This window comes from Anomaloglossus baeobatrachus, chromosome 11 (genome assembly GCF_048569485.1).
Source record: "Anomaloglossus baeobatrachus isolate aAnoBae1 chromosome 11, aAnoBae1.hap1, whole genome shotgun sequence".
Taxonomy (NCBI): Eukaryota; Metazoa; Chordata; class Amphibia; order Anura; family Aromobatidae; genus Anomaloglossus; species Anomaloglossus baeobatrachus.
The window spans coordinates 14,181,344-14,205,823 of NC_134363.1; the positions used below are offsets into that span (position 1 = coordinate 14,181,344).

A 24,480-nucleotide genomic window follows, 5' to 3' on the forward strand; every position below is an offset into this window, starting at 1 on the left:
TGCCTATGTCCGCTCCACTAAGAGGTAAAGATACGGACTGCAGCCGAAGCTGTAAGGTATAAGAACGCTACCCTGCCGGTAGCGCTCACCTAGCATAGACAGAGAGATGCCTAGAGGGACGTGCACAGGGCGTCTACCCTCATGCATGAATCAAGAGGATTCTTATATAGACTCTGTGCCTCATAACACAATATCGTATGTGCGACGGGGCGGGGACTATCGCGCTCGGCATCGCAAGCATCAGCTTGTGATGTCATAGTGTGCAAAGTACCCCTAAGGGGTTAAGAGGAGCAAGTGGATTGCAGATCCAGTGCCTGATAGCTGCACATGTTTGCTGTTCAAATCAACTGACATGTGCGGGACTCACTCACTACAGGCTCACTGCAGCAGCCGGCGGTGATTACTCCGACATTATCTAGGACATACCTAGTACGTCCAATGTCGGTAAGAGGTTAATATTTTCTCTTTGCCTCCTAAGTTCAATTCTATCCTTAGATATTCTAACTGTGCAATAACAAAAAAAGAGATAACAGATTACTAAGTTAATATTTAAATTATTTAATAAAGTGTTCAAATAGTCACATATTCATTTAAATCTTAAGATTTTAAAAATGGCTTTGAAGCAGTCAATGTGTTAATAGGTTGTTAACTAGATCAATATTCTGCAATTATTAGAATGCTAAAGTATAAGAACATCATTGCTATATATTCAATGCGACTACTCATAAATAAACCCCAACTCCCAACTGAAAAGACAAGAAACAATTTTATTATACATTGCATCTTTGTAGATTATTTGTACATTAGAAAATATTAGAGAAAGATCATTAGAATTGAAGGAGGATAATTCATTAAATATTTATTAATTCTGCTTGGACTATACCTTGTCATTTTCATCTAACACTTCAAGTACACCGTTTTTATTACTTCAAGCATAATGTTGCTTTCAAAATCGGTTTTGCAGGTAGCATTATTAATACAACCTTTAACAGAATAATTCAGATATGTCCCATCTGTAGATACAACAAAAACAGATATCAAATGGCAAGAAATGATATGCACATTGTCAATGTTTACCAAATAGAACAAATTAGTTAATCTATTAAGGGCACTTTACACGCTGCGATATCGCTATCGATATCGCTAGGGAGCATACCAGCCCCCGTCCGTTGTGCGTCACGGGCAAATCGCTGCCCGTGTTTCACAACATCGCTTACACCCGTCACACGGACTTACCTTACCTGCGACGTCGCTGTGGCCGGTGAACCGCCTCCTCTCTATTGGGGTGGTTTGTGCGTCGTCACAGCGACGTCACACGGCAGCCGTCCAATAAAAGCGGAGGGGCGGAGTTGAGCGGGCAAAATATCCTGCCCACCTCCTTCCTTCCTCATTGCCGGTGGACGCAGGTAAGGTGATGTTCGTCGTTCCTGCGGCGTCACACATAGCGATGTGTGGTGCCGTAGGAACGACGAACCACCAGCGGCATGCACCACCAACGATATTATGAAAAGGAGCGACGTGTCAACGATCAACAATTTTTGACATTTTTGCGATCGTTGATCGTCGTTCCTTGGTGTCATACACAACGATATCACTAACGGCGCTGGATGTGCGTCACTAATGACGTGACCCCGACAATATATTGTTAGCGATATCGTTGTGTGTAAAGTACACTTTAGACTTTGTCCTTTTTTGAATGTGTTTGGATTTGTGTAACAATAGCTGCATATACAAAGATTCATATAATTTTAGGAAGCCAATGCAATTCACTATAAAGCAACTTCATCTCTGTGGGTGTTTTTTTCCCCATGAACTATACTTTTTAGGTTTTTCCACATCACCTCTATAGGATTAAGGTATGGATTTTGCCTTAGCTATTCCAAAACTTCAAATTTCCTTAAAATTCTTTTTTAGCCCTTTTCTAGAATGACTTGTGCACTTTCGTTTTTTTTTATTGCGTGACCCACAATCTACTGAAATTCAGCTCATGGACAGAAGTTCTGACAGTCATGATTCCTCTGTGCAGAGCATCTTGCCTTTGGAGATGTTCTGCTTCACTTTCCTGTGTTACTAAGCTAACAGTGTATTTGATAGCACAGGATTCCAAGTTGGTGCTGGTTACTCAGGTGTTCCATCTGTCATGATTCCTCTGTGCAGAGCATCTTGCCTTTGGTGATGTTCTGCTTCACTTTCCTGTGTTACTACCTAGCAGTGTGTTTGACAGCACAGGATTCCATGTTGGTGCTGATTACTCAAGTGTCCCACCTTCCTGGTAATTTCTCAGGCTTCTTTACCCAGGACATTACCAGTTGTATTTTCTGGTTCCTCAGTTGTGCTGTTCATTTGTGTCTCTGTTCTGATCTTTTTTCTCTGACCCCGGATCGTTACCTGTTTTCTCCCTAAATTTATTACGTGCTCTCCTGGACTTCTGACCCTCAGATATTGCCTTTACTATGCCTATGTTTTCTCTTTGTGCTTATACATGTCCTCCTGTTCACAGACCCTAGCTTTCCTGACTACGCTCCTGCCCACATGCCCCATAAGTAGTGGCTAGCATCACACTGACATTTTACTTTAAAATTTACACTACATTTCAGTATTGTAATGTCGCTTTGTCAATGGTCACCTGGCAGTTCTAAAATGGCTACCTTGGAAAGGTTTAGTGTAAACCCCTCTGCTTACCAGATTATCATGCTGTACTCTAAAGGGTAGTTTACACGCTGCGACCTTGCTAGCGATCTCGTTAGCGATGTGAAATTCTAGATCGCAAGTGCGATCTTTTGAGATCACACATAGGTTATTTTACGCATGTGTGATCTCGAAAGATCGCACTTGCGATCTAGAATTTCACATCGCTAACGAGATCTCTAGTGTGGTTGCAGCATGTAAAGTACCCTTAAGATGTACAATAGCAGTACAGCGCAGTAATGTGGGACTGAGAGGATTCCTGAAACTATCTGAGAAGGTAGTTAGCTGGTAAACCACTAGGGGGCGTAAAAGTGGAGGAAACGTATGAGCAGGGAATTCCCTAGCAGAGGTAATACTAGTCAAGCCCACCAGATGGCAGTAGAATTGTCAGAAAGCCGTGTCACAACATGAGGTCTTGTAAGTACACAAGGGCAAAGTCTAAACGTAGTCAGAGGGAAGCAAATAGTCAGTAGCCGGGAAACCAGAGCCTAGAAGCGAGGGGGAGTTGGAAGACAAGACAGAATAAAGGTAAACAGATAAGGAACGAACAGGGAGACAGCGGGAGAGACACTGATGGAAACAGACAACAGAGGAGGTTAACAGGTCAGGTGAACACGGAGGTCAGGAGGGGGCAGGGCAGACAACAGGTCACTCAAGAGCAGAACACAGCAGAGCCAGAAGTATCACTGGCGAAGTCCAACAGAAACAGTGCCCTAATAAAGCAGCCTGACCTCCAGAACGAGGCAGAAAGGATTAACCCCTAATGTGACCTGCATCAGAACTGAAACTAAAAAAAAGGCTCAGCTCCAGCTGAGCCAGGAGTCAATCATGACACAGATCCAGGGGTTACACTGGCCATCACCCCTTAACTCTTGTACAGGGAATTGAGTTAACACAGTAGCCCCATTGCTGGAGCCATGGAATAAGCTGTTGGTTGGTAGTGAAAGTTAGCAGGAGTGGCCAGGTAGCTGCATCAAAACTAAGAGAGCAGGAAAAGTACAAAATCAGATTACGTAAGACTAGTCAGGTTAAAAGAAGGAACTACATAATACTACAAGGAACTAAACAAACCTGACTAAACCAGAGGAGTACAAAGCAATCTATGACAACTTCCAGCAGTAAGCTGGAAGCTCAAGTAGGGTGTGGTGCCTTCCAATTTGCTGGAGTATATAACTGATTCCGCCTGAATGGAACTTCAAGTCCAAACACCCTAACCTTAGTGGCTGCATAGAGCCTATGCCAACCAGAGCCTGTGGTTCTAATATTTTTTCTATCACCAGCTCCGCCCACAGAATTAATACGATAGTGATTTGTGACAAAAGCAGGTGTCACAGGAGTAGGTCCTGGTCTACATTTGACAAGAATTCAGTGTCCCATCAATGACTGAAGCCAAGATGCAGCAATACAGGCTCAAGCCTTGATGCTACCACCATCATGTTTCACTGATGGTATGAGGGTTTTTTTTATACTATGATACAGTGTTTTTCTTTCTCAAACATAACACTTCTCATTTTAAACCAAAACCCTCTATTTCAGTCTCATCCATCCACAATACATTGTTCTATCCTTTTGGTTTTACCTTGTGATCTTTAGCAAACTGCAGATATGCAGCAAAGTCCTTTTTAGGAAAAAATGGATACCTTCTTCCAATTTGGTCATGCACACCATTGTTATTCAGTGTCTTCCTGATCGTGAACTTATGAACATTAGGTAATGTTAATGTGAGATAGGCCTTTGGTTGCTTATACATTACCCTGAGTTCCTTTGTAACCTCATGCTCTATTATAGTCTTCCTCTTGGAGTGATCTCTGTTGGTCGACTATTCCTGGGAACAGTAAAGGGCACGTTACACGCTATGATATATCTAACGATATGTCATCGGGGTCACGTCGTAAGTGATGCACATCCGGCATCGTTTGACATATCGTAGCGTGTGACAGCTACGAGCGACTGTGATCGAGCAAATATACTCACCTTATCGTTGCTCGTTGACACGTCTCTCATTTTCTAAAAATCGAACGCTCTTCTGTGCGCCGGTTGTTCGTTGTTCCCGGGGCAGCACACTTCGCTCCGTGTGACACCCCGGAAACGATGAATTGCAGCTTACCTGCGTCCCGCCGGCAATGCGGAAGAAAGGAGATGGGCGGGATGTTATGTCCCACTCATCTCCGCCCCTCCGCTACTATTGGCTGGCCGCTGTGTGACGTCGCTGTGACGCCGAACGCCCCTCCCCCTTCAGAAAGTGGATGTTCGCAGCCCACAGCGAGGTCGTTTGGATGGTAAGTATGTGTGACAGGGGATTACGACTTTTTGTGACACAGGCAACAAACGATGGGGGCGGGTGCGATCGCAAATGCGATCGCACGATATATCGACACGTGTAAAGTGGGCTTAACAATGGTTTTGAATTTTCTCCAATTGTACACAATCTGTCTGTGAATTGGTGGAGTCAAAACACTTTACAGAAGTTTTGTAACCTTTTACAGCCTGAAGAGCATTTAACTATTCTGTGTTTATACTGTACATATCCAGAAATGTTGTTTGAAGATCAGATATTGATTGATTTCCTTAAAAAAACAGATCACTCTCTCACACCTGATTGTCATCCCATTCATTGAAAACACCAGACTCTATTTTTACCTTTAAATTATTCTAACCATAAAGCCTCAGACATACATATGATATTAGATCCCTTAGTTTAATATGTTTTATTTGTTTATTTACTTCTCTTTACTTTTAGGATGTATTGTTTCAACATGACTGAATATGTAAGCCCTGTGCGCACTGGAAAACGGAATTTTCTTAAGAAAGTTCTGCAGGGTCTGAAAGATTACTGGACCCGCGGTAAAAAAACGAGGCAAACCGCACCCAAAAACCGCATGCGGTTTGCCGTGGTTTTACCGCGGTATTGTTCATGTTATTGCCGCAGTTTTGCCGCGTGCGGGTTGGTACATGTGTTTTAATGCATTCAATGCAATAAAGCACATTGAAAAAAAAAGTAATTTCCTTCTGAGATAGACAGTAGATAGATAAATAGATAAATAGACAGATAGATAGATAAAGGGATAGATAGATAGAGGGATAGATAGATAGATAGATAGATAGATAAATAGATAGATAGATAGATAGATAGATAGATAAATAGATAGAGTCCCTGTGAGCACACGCTGCATTTCTCCCGAGCGGTAATGTGTAGTTCACATTAACGGCAGTGGGAAATGCCCTGTGGTTACCTCTCTGCAGGCTCATTACGAGGCTGCATTCAGTATGTGTCAGACGCGGCTGGATGCAAACATCGCAGGACATGAATTACGCCGGAGCTGTGTGTGTTAGGGGGGTTTAATAAAGGGGTGAAACAGGGGCTTTTTTGTGATTTTTTGGTGTGTGTGTTTTTTTCACTTTACTTACGGGTTGATCATGTCAGCTGTCTCATAAACGCTGCCATGATCAAGCCTGGACTTAGTGGCGGCGATCCGCCGCCATTAACTCCTTATATTACCCTGATTGCCACCGCATCACGGCAACAGGAAGAGGCGGGGACACTCCAGTACTGCCGCATAATGAATGCGACAGTCCCGGGGCAGCTGCGGGCTGATATTCTCGGCTGTGGGAGGGGGGGCATTAACCCTGGCCCTCGCTCTCCCCAGCCTGAGAATACTGGGCCGCCGCTCTGTGTTTACCTCAGCTGGAAGGTAAAAATAGGAGGACATGTGTTTTTTTTTCTATATGTCCGTTTGATTTGTATGTGTAATCTATGTGTCTGTGTCTGTGTGTGAGTGCGATCTGTGTGTATTCTATGTCTGTGTCTGTGTGTGTGTGTGTGTTTACTCTGCTCCGCTTCCTCTTCCTGTCATAATGACATCAGTTCCCTGCAAACCGCAGGGCAGCGATGAACATTATGTCCTGAAACCGCAAAATACCGGAGGGAATAACGCAGGAAAACGCAATAAACTGCACAGAATTTGCTACCTGCGTTATTCCCTGCGTGATTTCACGATTACATTGCAGTCAATGGAGTGAAATCCCGCAGCGACGTGTGGAAAATAAGTCACATGCAATTGTTTTTGCTGCAGGAATCCCGCAGCAAAACATGCAGCTGCCGAAATTCGCATAGTGCGCACAGCATTTTTTTTTCCCATAGGATTTGCTGGTGAATCACTGCAGAGATGTTATGAACATAACATGCAGCGAAACATGCAGCAAAACCGCAGGAAATCCGCGGCAAAAACCAGCAAGTGTGCACAGGGCCTTAATGCTATTATTTGTATTTTACACACAGTGGAGAAAAAAGAGCATTTGGTGGCCCAAAAAATTATACAACTTTAGAAAATATTTGTTTACCTGGATGTTTTACTATCCCTCTAAACTCCAAGCAGCTGTCCATTGATCCAGTGCAGTTCATGACCATGCCACTTTTACATTCCTCCAAAGTGCCAAGGCAATGGGCAGATGGACATTCTAGACCATTTGGCTTTAAATCTTCTTCAGGAACTAGAGAAACAAGGCCAATTATTGTTTTAAATAAATATTTCAGAAAAACTATGATTTATTGTCAAGAAAATACATACAGCCCAAGACCAAAAGTTTCAAGACTGACACGTTTTGATTTCACAAAATTGACTGCTTCAGTGTTTTCAGACATTTCAGTTAAGTGTTTTAATGGTTAATTAAGTACAATTATCAGCATTTCATAAGTTTTTAAACTTCTGTTTTTACAAATCAAATACATCAAGTTTATGCAAAGATTCAATACATAATGTATTGATTCTTAATACTCAAGACTTCTACAATTCCCATTAACCCTGCTGTTCTGTTCCAATGTACTATACACTTGTATTGCTCCTGACTATGACCCGGTTTATTAAATCTTGAATTTAGATACTCCAACTCAATTATTGTTATACCTTTTGCTTACTAGACTGTATGGGAACATGTTTGGAAATAAAAAAAAAAAGAAAAATTAAATTAAAATATTTTTTTTTTTATTCAGAAAAAACTTAGTAATAAGCAAATTGAAAAATAGCAAACTACACAAATATGGTAAAAAAAACAAACCAAAACAAGCAAATCAAGCATTTTGTGAAAAAAAAAATTATAATAAACACTTCAATTTGAACATATTCATATGGTAATATTAATTTATGTATTCTTGCATGAAGAACAATAAACATGGGCTTTGCATGAGGATTTTTGACATCCAGAACATGTAATACTTGTTTTATTATCACAAAAATAAGGGCAATAGCTGCACCTTTTTCTTTTTATTCTATTCTATAAAAATGTATACCTGTAAAAAGCCAAGATACAGCCTGGAACAGAGAAGTGCACAGAGCTGCTGTCCAAAGAGACTGAAAGGTCAAATGGCTAAGGAGTACTTCACACACAGCAAGATCGCTACTGAGATCGCTGCTAAGTCACGTTTTTTGTGACCTCATTAGCGATCTCGCTGTGTGTGACACTGAGCAGCGATCTGGCCCCTGCTGTGAGATCGCTGCTCGTTACACACAGCCCTGGTTTGTTTTTTTATTGTTGCTCTCCCGCTGTGAAGCACACATCGCTGTGTGTGACAGCGAGAGAGCAACAATCCTGAATGTGCAGGGAGCAGGAGCCGGCGTCTGACAGCCTGCGGTAAGCTGTAACCATGGTAAACATCAGATAACCAAGGTGGTTACCCGATATTTACCTTCGTTATCAGCTTCCGCAGCTCTCACGCTGCCAGCGCCGGCTCCTGCTCCCTGCACACGCTAAGCTAAGCGGTGTGTGCTGGTAACTAAGGTAAACATCGGGTAACCATACCGCAGCTTCCAGACGCTGGCTCCGTGCAAGCGCAGCGTCGCTTGCACGTCGCTGCTGGCTGGTCTGGGGGCTGGGGGCTGGGGGCTGGTCACTGGTCGCTGGTGAGATCTGCCTGTTTGACAGCTCACCAGCGACCATGTAGCGACGCAGCAGCGATCCTGACCAGCTCAGATCGCTGGTGGGATCGCTGCTGCGTCGCTAAAGTGTGACGGTACCCTAAGTGTGCTAGCATATGTGTACTGATAAGAGCAGAGAAGATAAGAACCCTTCTGAAAACAAGGAGATAAGCCAGGAAGACAGACTAAAGGCCCAGTCAAACACAACGACTTACTAGCGATGCCGAAAACAATGCGACCTGATAGGGATTGCAGGTAAGTTGCTGGGAGGTCGCAGGTGAGATGTCACACAGTCAGATCTTACCAGCAATGTAGGAACAATACAGGTCGCAGTAGCGACCTGTATAACGATCTCAGCAGTCACTGTGATCCTGTCACACAGTGTCAAACACAGCGATGTGTCCTGCCCAGCAGGACATCGCCTTTGAAGAAAATGGCCTGGACCATTCTGCAACGACTAGAGATCTCACAGCAGGGGCCTGATCGCTGGTAGGTGTCACACATAACAAGATCGCTAGCGGGATCGCTACTGCGTCACGGAAACCGTGACTCAGCTGCGATCTCGCTAGCGATCTCGTTATGTGTGACAGTACCTTTAGTGGTACTTCTCACATAGCGAGATCGCTAGCGAGATCGCTGCTGAGTCACGGTTTTTGGGACGCACCAGTGACCTCATTAGCGATCTCGCTGTTTGTGACACTGAGCAGCGATCTGGCCCCTGCTGTGAAATCGCTGCTCGTTACACACAGTGCTGGTTCATTTTTTGGTCGTTGCTCTCCCGCTGTGAAGCACATATTGCTGTGTTTGACGGCGAGAGAGCAACGATCTGAATGTGCAGGAGCCGGCATCTGGAAGCTGCGGACACTGGTAACCATGGTAAACATCAGGTAACTAAGAGAAGCGTTTAGCTTGGTTACCCGATATTTACCTTGGTTACTAGCATATGCCACTCTCAGGCTGCCAGTACTGGCTCCCTGCTCCCTGCACACGTAGCCAGAGTACACATTGGGTAAATAAGCAAAGCGCTTTGCTTATTAACCCGATGTATACTCTGCTAGGAGTGCAGGAAGCCAGCGCTAAGCGGTATGCGCTGATAACCAAGGTAAATATCGGGTAACCAAACAAAGCATTTTGCTTAGTTACTCGATATTTACCTTAGTTACCAAGCGCAGCATCGCTTCCACGCGTCGCTGGTGGCTGGGGGCTGGTCACTGGTTGCTGCTGAGATCTGCCTGATTGACAGCTCACCAACGACCATGTAGCGATGCACTAGCGATCCTGACCAGGTCATATCGTGGTCAGAATCGCTGGTACGTCGTTTAGTGAGACGGTACCCTTACTTACCAAAAAAAATCATTTGGAGGCCTTTAGAGCTCAGCTTTACAAAATAAGGCCCTCTTACACATTGCGTTCTGCGCAGTCTGTTCTGCGCAGAATATACACGTGTAGTGCACACCTAGTGATCTCTCTGGATACGCTCTACATTTTAGTATAGACTGCACACCAAAAATAATCAATATAAAGCCATTTTTATGGTGCGCAGATCTCAATGCATACACCCGGCAGATCGTGTGTACGATCCCATTAAAATAATTTAGGAAATAAATAGATTGATATACAATAGTAGATGCAATAAATAGACCACACTGAGGTTATAACTCCTTTATTTCACTGAAAAAATGGCCTCACAGCTGTAAAAAATGATTCCGGGTCACTATGACCCGAACGCGACAAGTGTACAAATCGGCGTGTAGCTAAGTAAACACAAAAAAAAAATTAAAATACTCATAGATAGGTCGCCACAAATGAGGAGAAGTCAAATAACCTCAAGTTTTAGAAACTTATAGAAAAATATCTACAGGGCCACAAAAAATTGTCTACGGGTAACTATGACCCGAACAGAACAGCAGAGTTAAAATGCTGTATATCAGCTTTTGGACAACATCTTGTCTGATGTCAACCATTAGGATTGGTGGTTTGAGTTTATCACAATTTCTAGGTCAACCCACTTTTTGAGGATTTACTGCATGTTCAAAATGTAATTCAGATCAGGGGAGTTTCTTTCTTCATCGAGCCACCTTGTTGTAAACGGGGCTTTATACGCAACGATATCTCTAACGATATGTCGTTGGAGTCACAGAATTCGTGACGCACATCCGGCGTTGTTTGCGACGTCGTTGCGTGTGAAACCAAAGAGTGAGTGTTAACGATCAAAAATACTCACCTAATCGTTGATCGTTGACACGTCGTTCTTTTTCAAAAAATTGTTGCTGGTGCTGGATGCAGGATGTTCGTTGTTCCTGAGGCAGCACACATCCCTACGTGTGACACCCCGGGAACGACGAACAACAACGTACCTGAATCCTGCCGGCAATGAGGTGGGCGTGTCCTTAATGCGGCTGGTCTCAGCCCCTCCGCTTCTATTGGCGGGCAACTGTGTGACATTGCTGTGAAGGTGCACGAACCTACCCCTTAAAAGAGAGGTTTTTCGCTGCCCACAGCGACGTCGCTAACTAGGTAACTATGTGTGACGGATCCTAGCGATATTGTGCGCCACGGGCAGTGATTTGCCCGTGATGCACAAAACGACGGGGGCGGGTGCTTTCACGAGCAACATCGTTAGCGATGTCGCTGCATGTAAAGCAGCCTTTTCTTTTGCCTTGCTGAAAAAAGCATTTTTTTATCACCAAATTCTTCTTGATTATTGGGATAAGTTGCTCTTGTAGGATGTTTAGATGCCACACTTTATTTATGGCAGAGTTGTTAGGCAAAACTGTTTGAAGTTATTGAAGATCTCTGAAATCTATACATGAGTAAGCCATTCATGTTGAGGAAATTAAGTAAAATGTGATGCTAGACACTATGAGCAGTATAAATAGAAGGAAAATCAGACAAGCTGGGATCATAAGCCAGGAGGTATCATATAAGGTTTAGGGAGCAGACAGAGACGTGGTAAGGGAGCGGTGCAAGGTCAGAAGCTGGGAGGTAATGTAAAAGGTTCAGGGAGCAGACAGAGACATGGTCAGGAAGAGGTCTGAGGTCAGAAGCCGGGAGGTAAGTATAAGGTTTAGGGAGCAGACAGAGACGTGGTCAGGAAGAAATCCGAGCTCAGAAGCCGGGAGGTAAGTATAAGGTTCAGGGAGCAGACAGAGACATGGTCAGGACAAGGTCCGAGGTCAGAAGCCAAGATTAGAAGAATTACACCAGACAAGAGCAGAGAACACATTGAGCAAACAGGACCTACAACTGGTGAAGTTCAGAAAGAGCAAGCCCAGTAAGGAAAAAGAGCAATCACCAGGAATGAGGTGCATCTGTGAAGGCACCTCCCAAAACCAGCGTGCACCTTAGTGCTGAAAGATAACCTGTCAGCAAGTGCACAAGACACATTGCAGAGCATTTTCAAAACTGAAGAAGCAAAGTAGGGGAAAATCCAGAATTTGTGTCTGTCTCAAAAGTTTTGGCCATGAGTATGAGTCTCTCTGCTTGCAAAAATGGACCTTTCATGTTTGCCTTCTTAGTTTTAGATTTGTAATTTCGTATGAGTCGGAAACAGCTAGGAGCACATTCTCTTTGTTTACTTGAAATGTAACTTACAAAAGTAAATAAATCTGTAGAATAATTTCTTATTTACTGACAGCGAACACAAATTTTATAAACCAGAAGGGAAGCAATCATAGGTCTTTGGAATGTTACAAATAGAGATAACCAAATTGATTCATGATGTATGTAATTTGTTGCAAATTTCCCCCAAATTTTGCATTGTGGTGAATCCAAAAGTTTTAAGATTGAGTCACACAAATCCAGGAAAAGGGTAGCCTTTTTGCTAGATTCTTTTTGATCCCATAATGACCTAGCCATTTTCCATTTTTTCCATTTTTGCTTTTTCCTCCTCTTGTTCTAAGAGGCATAGCTTCTTTATTTATCTGTCAATATAGCCATATGAGGGCTTGTTTTTTGCATAACAAGTTGTACTTTTGAATGAAAAAATTTACTCCACAATTATTTTTTTTATTATGTTGACTATATGGTAAAACTCACATGCAAATATGATTTTCCAGATTAGAATGAGTATGTAAATACCAAACATATATATGTATATATATATATATATATATATATATAGATATACACTAGCTGTACTACCCGGCTTCGCCCGGGCTAATGACTGCTGTTAACAAAATAGAATGTATTAACAAAAATGCACTCTCCGCACAAAAAACACAAAACAAATAGATATAAATGTAATTATAATGTCTGTCTCCCCCTCTGTATATATCTCTCTGTTTCTCTCTCTATATCTTTGTCTGTCTGTCTCTGACTGTCTCTGTCTCTTTCCCTGTCTGTCTCAATCTCTTTCCCTGTCTGTCTATCTATCTCTGTCACTTTCCCTGTCTGTCTCTTTCCCTGTCTGTCTCTTTCCCTCTCTTTCCCTCTCTTTCCCTCTCTTTCCCTGTCTGTCTCCCTCTTTCCCTCTGTCTCTTTCCCTGTGTCTGTCTCTTTGTCTGTCTCTTTACCTGACTTTGTCTGTCTCTTACCCTGTCTGTCTCTTTCCCTCTCTTTCTCTGTCTGTCTGTTTCCCTGTGTCTGTCTCTTTGTCTGTGTCTGTTTCTTTACCTGTCTGTGTCTGTCTCTTAACCTGTCTCTCTCTTTCCCTCTCTTTTCCTTTCTGTCTCTTTCCCAGTCAGTCTGTCTCTTTGTCTGTGTCTGTCTCTTTGTGTCTGTCTCTTACCCTGTCTATGTCTGTTTCTTACCCTGTCTGTGTCTGCCTCTTTCCCTGTCTGTGTCTGTCCCTTTACCTGTCTGTGTCTGTCTCTTAACCTGTCTCTCTCTTTCCCTGTCTGTTTCTTTCCCTGTCAGTCTGTCTCTTTCTCTGTGTCTGTCTCTGACTCTTACCCTGTCTATGTATGTCTCTTACCCTGTCTGTGTCTGTCTCTTTCCCTGTCTGCATTGTGACATGTCAACATTCCATATAAGGGCGTGGCTGCGCATTCTTCTGAAGTTCTGGCTGCACTATGGCTCCCAGCTCCATTCGCTTTAATGGAGGCAGGTTTTTTGGCGAATAACTGTAAAGCGCGGGGTTAAAATTTCCCCCCAAAACATAGCCTATGACGCTCTCGGGGTCAAGACGTGTGAGTGTGCAAAATTTTGTGGCTGTAGCTGCGACGGTGCAGATGCCAATCCCGGACATACACACATACACACACACACACACATTCAGATTTATATATTAGATAGATAGAGAGAGAGAGTTTCTTTTATTATTTAAGTAGTGGAAAAAATGTCACAATTTGCAAGTAATTTTTTTTTTTATTTTGTTGTCATTTACTCAGACCCGCAACATTTTTATTTTTCAAGATATGTAGCTGAATAATGGCTTTTTTAACCCTGAGCTGAGGTTTTTATGATTCCATTGGGTAGGGACCATGTTTTGATCACCTTCTATTGCATTTTAATTGCAATGTTGCAATCGCTCAAAGAACATTTTGGCATTTTTTTTTCATTACACTGTTTACTGTTTGGATTCATTTATTTTAGATTTTAATAGATCAGACATTTCTGAATGCAGCCATACTAAATACAAGTGTTTTTATTGCTTTATTTTGAATGTGGAAAAATTGGGTGATTAAAACTTTTTTTTATATTTTTTCATATTTTTAAAAACATTTTCACTTTTTATTGTATCTACTAGTTTCTATAGGGGACTTGAAGCTGCTATCATCTGATTGCTTCTGCTGTACAGATCAGTGCATCAGCATCAGTATCAGCATCAGCATCAGCTTCAGTATTAGCATCAGCATTAGCATTATCATCAGCATCATTATCAGCATCACCATCAACGTTAGCATCAATATTAGCATCAGCATCATTATCAGCTTCAGCATCAGCATCAGCATTAGCATCAGCATCAGTATCAATATCAGCATCAGCATTAGCATCAGCATTAGCATCAGCATGAGCTCCAGTATCAGCGTCAGCATTAGCATCAGTATCAGCATCAGCATCAGTATCAGTGTAAGCATTAGCATCAGTATCAGTATCAGAGTCAGCATCAACATCAGCATCATTATCAGCGTCAGCATCAACATCAGCATCAGCGTTAGCATCAGTATCAGCATCAGCATCAGCATTAGCATCAGCATCAGCATCAGCATTAGCATCAGCATCAGCATCGGCATTAGCATCAGCATTAGCATCAGCATGAGCTCCAGTATCAGCGTCAGCATTAGCATCAGTATCAGCATCAGCATCAGCTTCAGTATCAGTGTCAGCATTAGCATCAGCATCAGTATCAGAGTCAGCATCAACATCAGCATCAGCATCAGCGTTAGCATCAGCATCAGCATTAGCATCAACATCAGCATCAACATCAGTGTCAGCATCAGCATGAGCTCCAGTATCAGCATCAGCATCAGTATCAGCATCAGCATCAGCTTCAGTATCAACATTAACATCAACATTTGCATCAGCATCAGTATTAGCATCAGCATCGGCATCAGCGTTAGCATTAGCATCAGCATCAGTATCAGTGTCAGCATTAGCATCAGCATAAGCATGAGCCTCAGCATCAGCATCAACATCTTCATCAGCATCAGCATTAGCATCAACATTAGCATCAGCGTCAACATCGGCATCGGTATTAGCGTTAGCATCAGCAATAGCGTTAGCATTAGCATCAGCATCAGCATTAGCGTCAGCGTAAGCATCAGCCCTGCTCTGTATAGCTAAAATCTTGAGCTCCTCACAGGAGAATTGTCATGACTCATGACAAATTCAAAAAGAATAAATATTCCTGCTCCACAAATAAAATTGTAGGTTACATAATGAATTATGCAAAATCATATAATCCAAAATGAAAAAAATTACAAAATGAAAAATTGCTTAATGATCCCAATGGGATGGTTGAGTTACCATACACGGTGGGTAACAATGGGCAACAACTATGCATTTCAGACTCAACTTCCTTTATCAAAGCCTTGATAATGGATGTTGAGTTTAAAACGCGTAGTTGTGTCCCCATTGCTGCCTACGGTGTATGGTAACTCAACCATCCTATTGGAATCATTAAGTAATTTTTCATTTTGTAATTTTTTTTCATTTTGGATTTTATGACTTTGCATAATTCATAATGAAACCTACAATTTTATTTGTGGAGCTGGAATTTTATTTCTTTTTGAACCTATTTATCCATGCCACACAGGGTGGCATCCGAGTTCCACATGCAGGACACCAATTTAATGTGAGCTGGATTTTACTGGTTAACAGCTGCCAGAAGACCGCAAATCCACCCATGACTGTTTGAGGCACATGATGGCTGATTAAATTAGCCATCATGTGCAGGGGAAAAATGTGGACTCAGCATGTGAGCCCAAATCAAACTGAGGGGCACGACCTTTGACTTTGTAAATCTATACCAAAGGTTATGAAGGGGTTAAGGTTGGAAGGAGGTTAAAAATATGGCTACAGGTAAATCAGAAGATACTTCAAAGTTCCTATCTGTCGTAGTAGATATGCAGGTAATAAAAAAATAAAATAGTTATTCACTCACACTTTAGAGGAGCATTTCCATTTCCAAGATCCTATCACAGTATGTAGTAACAATAATACTGTAATATTAGGAAATACCTCCAATTAGAAATGTACAATAGTTATCCTAGTTAGCTATGTCACTTACCTCATGTGCAGGGCATTACAGTAGCTTAAATATCCATGGTTACAACCACCAACTAACTGTCACTATAACTTACTCCCCCACTCACGGTCAGCAGCAGGTATGAGCTTGAGAAATTGTGGGTCTGTTGCTGACCAGGAGTGACCTATGTAGCCTTTTTAAAGAGTAATGGAAAGCAGGTTAATATACCGCGCCAAACCACAGGAGTCAAAATGTTATTAGTAAATCCCTTTTTCTTTATTTTCACAGGTCTACGCGTTTCAGGGACATATCCGTCCCCTTCCTCAGGACAATGTACAGAGAATACTATTCTCTGTACATTGTCCTGAGGAAGGGGACGGATATGTCCCTGAAACGCGTAGACCAGTGAAAATAAAGAAAAAGGGATTTACTAATAACATTTTGACTCCTGTGGTTTGGCGCGGTATATTAACCTGCTTTCCATTACTCTTTGAATCGTCTCTTCACCGCGGGACCGCTGCCTCCCACACTATCTCCTCGTGATTTACATGCTCAGAAAGGGGTTGTGACTGGCACAACCGCACCAGGTGAGTGTACCTGCCAGCATTCACTCCTACGTGTTTTACCGGGTAAGACCCTATTTGCGCCTTATCTTTCCACAGCTATCTCATCTATGTAGCCTTTTTGTGAGAACATTTTCAGAACGAAGCTCCATAGGATTTGATGGGCGTCATAAGATATTACACCATTGGATTTTATTGGAATTTTGACGATTTCTTTTTATTTATTAAATTGGTGAATGAGGGAGTGTGAGGGAGTCTTTGTTCAAATAAACCATTTTTTTCTGTGTGTGGTTTTTAACTGTACACTTACCGAGTTAGTAGTGGGAGTGTCTCATAGACCCTTCTCCATTACTAACCTCTGGGCTTGAAGCCAGCTGTCATTATACTGCTGACAACTCGAAAAGTATTACCCCAATTGCCACCGCATCAGGGAAATCTGAAAGAGCATCTAATGGATGCGCCACTTCAGGGATAGCTGCGGACTGCTATTTTTAGGCTGGGAAGGCCTAAATAATCATGGTCCTTCCAACCCCTGAAAATCCCAGCTCCAAGCTGTTTGATTTATTTTGGTTGGTTATAAAAAACCCAGGGGGACCCCACTCCATTTTTTTATATTATTTAAATAAATAAGAAAAAAATGAATTGAGATCCCCTCTATTTTTGGTAACCAGCCAAGGTAAAGCAGACAGCTGAGGGCTGTAGCCAGCAGTTGTCTGTTTTACAATTCTCAGTGAATTGATTTGAATTTCTAAAGATTTACTTATGTCCACTCATGTGTGGACTTAAGGCTGCTTTACACGCTGCGAAATTGCTAGCGATGCCGCTAGCGATCGCACCCGCCCCCATCATGTGTGCGTCACTGGCAAATCACTGCCTGTGGAGAACAATATCGCTAGTACGCGTCATACGCACATACCTTCCTACCGACGTCACTGTGGCCGGCGAACAAACTTTTTTTTAAGGGGGTGGTTCGTGCGGCTTCACAGCGACATTACACAGCGGGCCACCAATAGAACCGGAGGGGCGGAGAGCAGCCGCATTAACGTCACTCCCACCTCGTTGCCGGAGGATGCAGGTACGGTGTTGTTCGTCGTTCCTGGGGTGTCACACGTAGCGATGTGTGTTGCCTCAGAAACGACGAAGAACCTGCATCCCAAATGAGCAAAGATATTTGGGAAAGGAATGATGTGTCAACAATCAACGATTTGTGCCGCTTTTTGGATCATTAGCAGTCGCTCGTAGGTGTCACACGCAACGACGTCGTTAACGAGGCCGGATGTGGGTCACGAATTCCGTGACCCCAACGATATATCATTAGCGATGGCTTTGCGAGTAAAGGGGCCTTTAGGGTAAGCGATTGCAATGTCTTGAAGTGAGGCACTTTCAATCAGGACCTAATTTAGGCGTACTTTGAACGCTGCGACATCACAAGCCGATGCTGCGATGTCGAGCGCGATAGTCCCCGCCCCCGTCGCAGCAGCGATATCTTGTGATTGCTGGCATATCGAACATTATCGCTACGCGAGCTTCACATGCACTCACCTGCCCTACGACGTCGCTCTGGCCGGCGATCCACCTCCTTCCTAAGGGGGCGGGACGTGCGGCGTCACAGCGACGTCACACGGCAGGTGGCCAATAGCAGCGGAGGGGCAGAGATGAGCAGGATGTAAACATCCCGCCCCACTTCCTTCCTTCCGCATTGCAGCCGGGACGCAGGTAGGAGATGTTCCTTGCTCCTGCGGCTTCTCACACAGCGATGTGTGCTGCCGCAGGAGCGAGGAACAACATCGCACCTGTCGCTGCACCAGCGTTATGGAAATGTCGGACCCTACACCGATGATACGATAACGACGCTTTTGCGCTCGTTAATCGTATCAAAAAGGATTTGCACACTACAATATCGACTGCGACGCCGGATGTGCGTCACTTTCAATTTGACCCCACCGATATCGCACCTGCGATGTGGTACCTTACTCCAATCAAATCGAATCTGCCAAGTAGAGAATCTTCAGAGATTTGCTTCTCTTTAGTTACAAAGCATCTTGTGTACAAAAGTCTGATGTTTTGGTCATCCGTCATTTACAAATATTAACATTGTGACACTTACGCTCGTATCCTTGACTATTGCATAAATCTCCAATGCAGCAATGTGGATAAAATCGAAACGTCATATTTCCAACCACTGCTGATCCATTGGTTCCACACAAAGTTTCATTGGCACAACCTTTATATATTGAATTAAATGTGTGTCCACCTATAAAATAAGTTTATAGACATCACAGAATCAGAGCTGAGATGATGATAACATATGTTTGTTAAAAGGAGGATTTAAATAATTCTCACCAACGTTAAAGTATTGGGAAGCGGTGATGCATCGATTTCCAAGACATTGCGTCTCAGACTCCTGACATGTTGTAGAGTTGGGGGACACACAATAGTAACATTTATAGGAAATGACTAGAAAAAAAGAAAGACAATTCGGTGATGCTATATGGAAACAATCACATAAAGGAATTCAGGTACAATTGTGAATATATTAATTGTCATTAGATTTCATTTTTTCAAATTATGTAAATAGATAATTTTGAAAGACGTCTTGGGATCTCCTCTATTTTTGATAACCTGCCAAGGTAAAGATAACAGTTGTTGAATGCAGCTCGTAGCCATTTGTTTTACCTGCATTGGTTAAAAAAATTAGGTGGGTGCCCACTTCATTTTTTTATTATTTATCTTTACTATTTACAGCAGTAGACAGGTCACTTCTGCCTGAAATACAAGGAATATTTCCAATGTGGGAGAGGATACACCGTATACAAAAATTTTAAAAAATGCTTCAAAAATATTTTGCCAAGAAACTAATGAATCTTAATTGCTACAACACTTAGTAAATAAGAGTAAGGTGGGCTTTGCACGTTGCGACATCGCAAGCCGATGCTGCGATGTCGCACGCGATAGTCCCCGCCCCCGTCGCAGGTACGATATCGTGTGATAGCTGGTATAGCGAAAATTATCGCTACGCCAGCTTCACATGCACTCACCTGCCCTGCGACCGTCGCTCTGGCCGGCGACCCGCCTCCTTCCTAAGGGGGCGGGTCGTGCGGCGTCATAGCGACGTCACATGGCAGGAGGCCAATAGCGGCGGAGGGGCGGAGATGAGCAGGATGTAAACATCCCACCCACCTCCTTCCTTCTGTAGAGCCGCCGGTGGCAGGAAAGGTGAAGTTCCTCGCTCCTGCGGCGTAACACACAGCGATGTGTGCTGCCGCAGGAACGAGGAACAGCATCGTACCATCGCTGCAGCAAAATTATGGAAAAGTCGGAGCTTGCAACGATGATACGATAATGACACTTTTGCACTCGTTTATCGTATCCTCTAGGATTTACACACTACGACATCGCAAGTGACGCCGGATGTGCGTCACTTTCGATTTAACCCCACCGACATCGCACCTGCGATGTCGTAGTGTGCAAAGCCGCCCTCAAATATGTGAAAAAAATAGAAATTGATATATGCAATAGAAAATACATGTAATAAATAATTTAAAGCATAGTGCAAAAAGGTGCTGTGTGCTAGCAAAATTAATATACAGCAGAAACGTAATGTCCTACTTAATAAACTTCAATATAATAAAGATGGTTCTATCACCCAATCTAAGGTGCTCAATGCTAAAACCAACAAATGGTGATGCTATACAACCCTACACAGGTCCTAGTAATGGTATGCAGGTCATATAAAAGAATGTATTATTTTATTCCTACCTATGTTTCACACTACTAATTATGCCACATACATTTCCTAGTGATACATTCACAAAGGTGAGCAAGAATTAACCATATTGTCCATACCTGCTACCTGTTTTACTGGCTACTATGTACCCCTCCTGCCACCGATGCACGTTTCGTCTCCTTCATCAGCAATGAATGCAGGAGACGAAACGCGCGTCGGTGGCAGGAGGGATAAACAGTAGCCAGTGAATCAGGTAGTAGGTATGGAAAATATTGTTAATTCTTTTTCACCTATGTGAATGTATCACTAGGAAATTTATGAGGCATTGTTAGCAGTGTGAAACAGAGTTGGGAATGTAATACATTCTTTTATACTCCTTATAGGATTGTATATTTCACCATTGTTAGTTTTAGCATTTATCACCTTTGATTTGATAATAGAACCATCTTTATTATATTGAGGTTTATTAAGCAGGACATTACGTTTCTGCTGTATATTAATTTTTCTAGCACACAACACTTTTTTGCACTATGTATTAAATGATTTATTATATTTATAATCTATTGAATATATCAATTTTGAATTTTTATTTTTTTCACATGTTTTACCCTTATTTATTACGTATTATAGCTATTAAGGTTCGTTTTTCTGGTAAATATATTTTTCAAGTATTTTTTCATTTATTTTTATACTTTGCATCCTCTCCCACACTGAAGATATTCCTTGTACTTTAATGTTTTTTAAAAAAAATAAGTTAATAATAAAAATATATACATTTTTTTTGTCTGGGTGTCCATGTTACAGTTTTATATTATTTATATATATCTAGTAAAGGGATGGAAACATTTTTTTGATTTATATGTTATGTGAATGACACATTATTTCTAAGGAGATTTTAGATTAAAAATACAATAAACCTTGTTGATTGGCTGGGCTGTAGTCTTTCAACAAACTTTATTAAGACACGAACAGTACCAACATATCAAACTTAAACACACACACTTTTTTTAAAAAGTTTGTGTTCGGGTGCTGGCCATGGACACTTGGTGTCCAGTAAAAACCTCAAGGTTTACTGTTCGGGTTCGCTCATCACTGCTCTTAAACTCTTCTATCAAGTAAGTGCCTAATTTTTCCTTTGTTCCGTTTTTTTACCTAATAATCAAGTTTTGTAAATTTATGGTGGTGGTATATCTGTGGGGTTTATTTGTGTTTTATTTTATTTTAAGTCCTTTTGGTATTAGAGAATCCTCTAATAACGGTGATGGTGCACCCAAGGAACGTTTTAGTCACAACCTGCACAGTCTTGCCTTTACCATCACATGTAGAAATTTATGTGGATGTAGAATACGATCTATACCTGTTGTATTCCGGATCTCATTATATGAAGTTATAGGGATGTTCTAGGGAAAGCTTACGAGGAATGGGGGCATTGTTTACAGTAGAGTGTTAATGCCATAGTTAGGTAAGGTAAAGCCAAGGGTCAGGGTTGTTTATTCGATTACTATTTTTCTGCTTGGCTTTGTTATATGTCGTGTTGTTCTGAACTGTTTGGAAGATATATGCCACAATAAATGTTTTTAACTTTATATTCTATATTATTCTAATTTCTAGTTTTGTCCCTGATACTTATCGACATTTTTTGTTTTTTTGAATACTTAGTCATGGGCTTTAATGGACATTTTACATTTATTCGGGGCTAAATCTAATTTTTGCAATTGGGTTGATAACTTTGCACTATTTGGCATTTAAGGCTGTTTGTTTCCCTGTGTGTTGCTGGTTACAGAATGAGATTTATTAGGAATAAGTCAACAAACTTATTCCAACTGTGAGTTAGGAATAATTTAATCATCTCATTATTAGGCTCTTCTGGTGACACCCCAGGGCATAATAAGGGACATTAAATGCATGGAAAAAACCCTCTGCAAATTGAATTTTCTGAGAAATTCTACATAAACAAGCAAATTCAAATTTTGCTTGATCTAGAATCATAGAATCATAGAATGGTAGAGTTGGAAGGGACCTCAAGGGCCATCGGGTCCAACCCCCTGTGAGTGCAGGCTTTCCTAAATCTTTCCAGCTATATATTTATACAATTTCCACTTGAAGATTTCCATTGATGGAGAGCTCACCACCTCCCATGGTGGTCTGTTCTACTCCCTGACTGCCCTCTTTACCTCTCGCGGTAGCCTGTTTCACTCTTTGACTGCCCACACCACCTCCCGTGGTAGCCTATTCCACTCTCTGACTTCACTTACTACCTCTCGAGGTAGCCTGTTTCACTCTTTGCCTGCCCTCACCACCTTCCGTGGTAGAATGTTCCACTTCCTGACTGCCCTCACTGTCTGAAAGTTTTTCCTAATGCTCGTCTCTACCATAGACTTACCAAAAATCATAAAGAATCTAGCGTATAAAGTAATATTCCTCAGTGTACTATGTTTATGCTGTGAATTGACTGCACCAGTCTTACCTGAGACGACAAGAGCGGAGATTATGCAAAGCAAAGTGACAAGGCTCTTCATTTTCGATGATGGATGTCTTCTCGAATTCTCTTCTGCTCGTCCTGTTGACTGTTCGCAGGGATCCTATAAATACTCTTTGCAAAGGTAAAAAAAACTATTGCATCCTTAATGGCTGAGATCACTCGTAAAACACCATTGCACAGGAGACATTCTAAGAGAGGTGATGATATTACACGTTCTCCATTAGACTATCCATCAATTTGATCCTGGGGAGAAAAGAATGATTAAGAATAATGGTCTAAAATTAGTTAATACAAATGTTTGACTTTCCCTGAGGAATATTGGGTGGATACAAATAGTTGGTGTGCCCAAGTTTCTTTCTGTTTGTTTTTCATTCAGGCATCTAAAGTAAAGCTTCAACGTTGAACATAATGTTCGTTTTCTGTCATGATCTGATTGATATATAGTACATTTCTAAAGGATTGAATCTTTTTACTTCTGAGAGATGAGGTCATAAATTTGATTAAAATTAATTTTTTAGGAATTTGACAAATCTGGTGAATTCAAACAATATATGATTTGATTTACGCAAATTGCAAAAAAAGGCCTCTGCCATTTTACAGATAGTAAAAAATTGTATAGAAATATCCATGGCTGCATATCTTTCCCTATAATTACTTCCAGACCTCACATTTTATGGCATGTATCTCCAACTTGTAGCTTGGGAGTTACAACTGACTCTCAGACTCATGATGTGTCTGTCACGTTACCACTAAGTGGTGCTGGGACTAAGGTATGCAACTACTCCTGAGTGCAATTTTTCAGAAGCCCACTAGAGGTCACACACTCAGTGTAGGGATAGTCAAACTGAAAGGGTTAATGCCAGGATGTCATGACTGTACCAGGGATGAAACAAGTTGAAGTCAAGAAACAGTACAGTCACGCCACCATATCTTAGTGTTGCTGCCTCCGGGACGCCACAAGTGATATTTCCGGCGTGCCTATGTGCTCTTCTCCTGTGAGAAGGACTCTATTTTGTGTGTTGCTTTCTGGTACAGTTTGTCCTGACCTCTGACCCTCCTGACCTGCCTGACCTCCATCTTTCTTATCCTGTCTGACCTCTGTCCCTCCTGCCTGTTCTATTGTTTGTCTGTCTTGCCCAACTTTCCCTCTGTACCTCCATGTCTTCCAGATTCCGGTTCTGCTCTGTGTCCTCCACCCTCCCCCTGTGTTCACTTCTTCTCCTGGCATTCGATTTTGGCTCTGTTTCTTGACACGTCTTGCAATAGGGTGAGTCCACCAATGGAAAACCCCAGTGCTCCACACAACGGTAATGTAACGCCTGCCTGGATCAACAGACTCAGGTGGGATGTAATGGGCAGACTAGAGGGAAGCCACTCACCAAGCAGGGATGTAGGAAGGAGAGGGAAAGGGAGTGATCCAGCACAATTCCTCCTTGATTTAAAACATTTAGGATCTTTATTGGAACTTCTTTAAAAAC

General features: G+C 42.1%; 1 protein-coding gene across 1 annotated transcript; it reads right to left on the reverse strand.

The window, feature by feature from the left end:
- Window positions 1-747: 747 nt before the first annotated feature.
- LOC142256437 (protein RoBo-1-like) lies at window positions 748-23,218 on the reverse strand. Its single transcript, XM_075328124.1, has 5 exons — window positions 22,988-23,218; window positions 19,137-19,250; window positions 18,901-19,047; window positions 7,030-7,179; window positions 748-1,013 (listed from the first exon to the last, which is right to left on the reverse strand). The coding sequence occupies exons 1-5, from the start codon at window positions 23,037-23,039 to the stop codon at window positions 898-900; spliced, it is 579 nt and encodes a 192-aa protein (XP_075184239.1). The 5' UTR covers window positions 23,040-23,218; the 3' UTR covers window positions 748-897.
- Window positions 23,219-24,480: the final 1,262 nt, after the last annotated feature.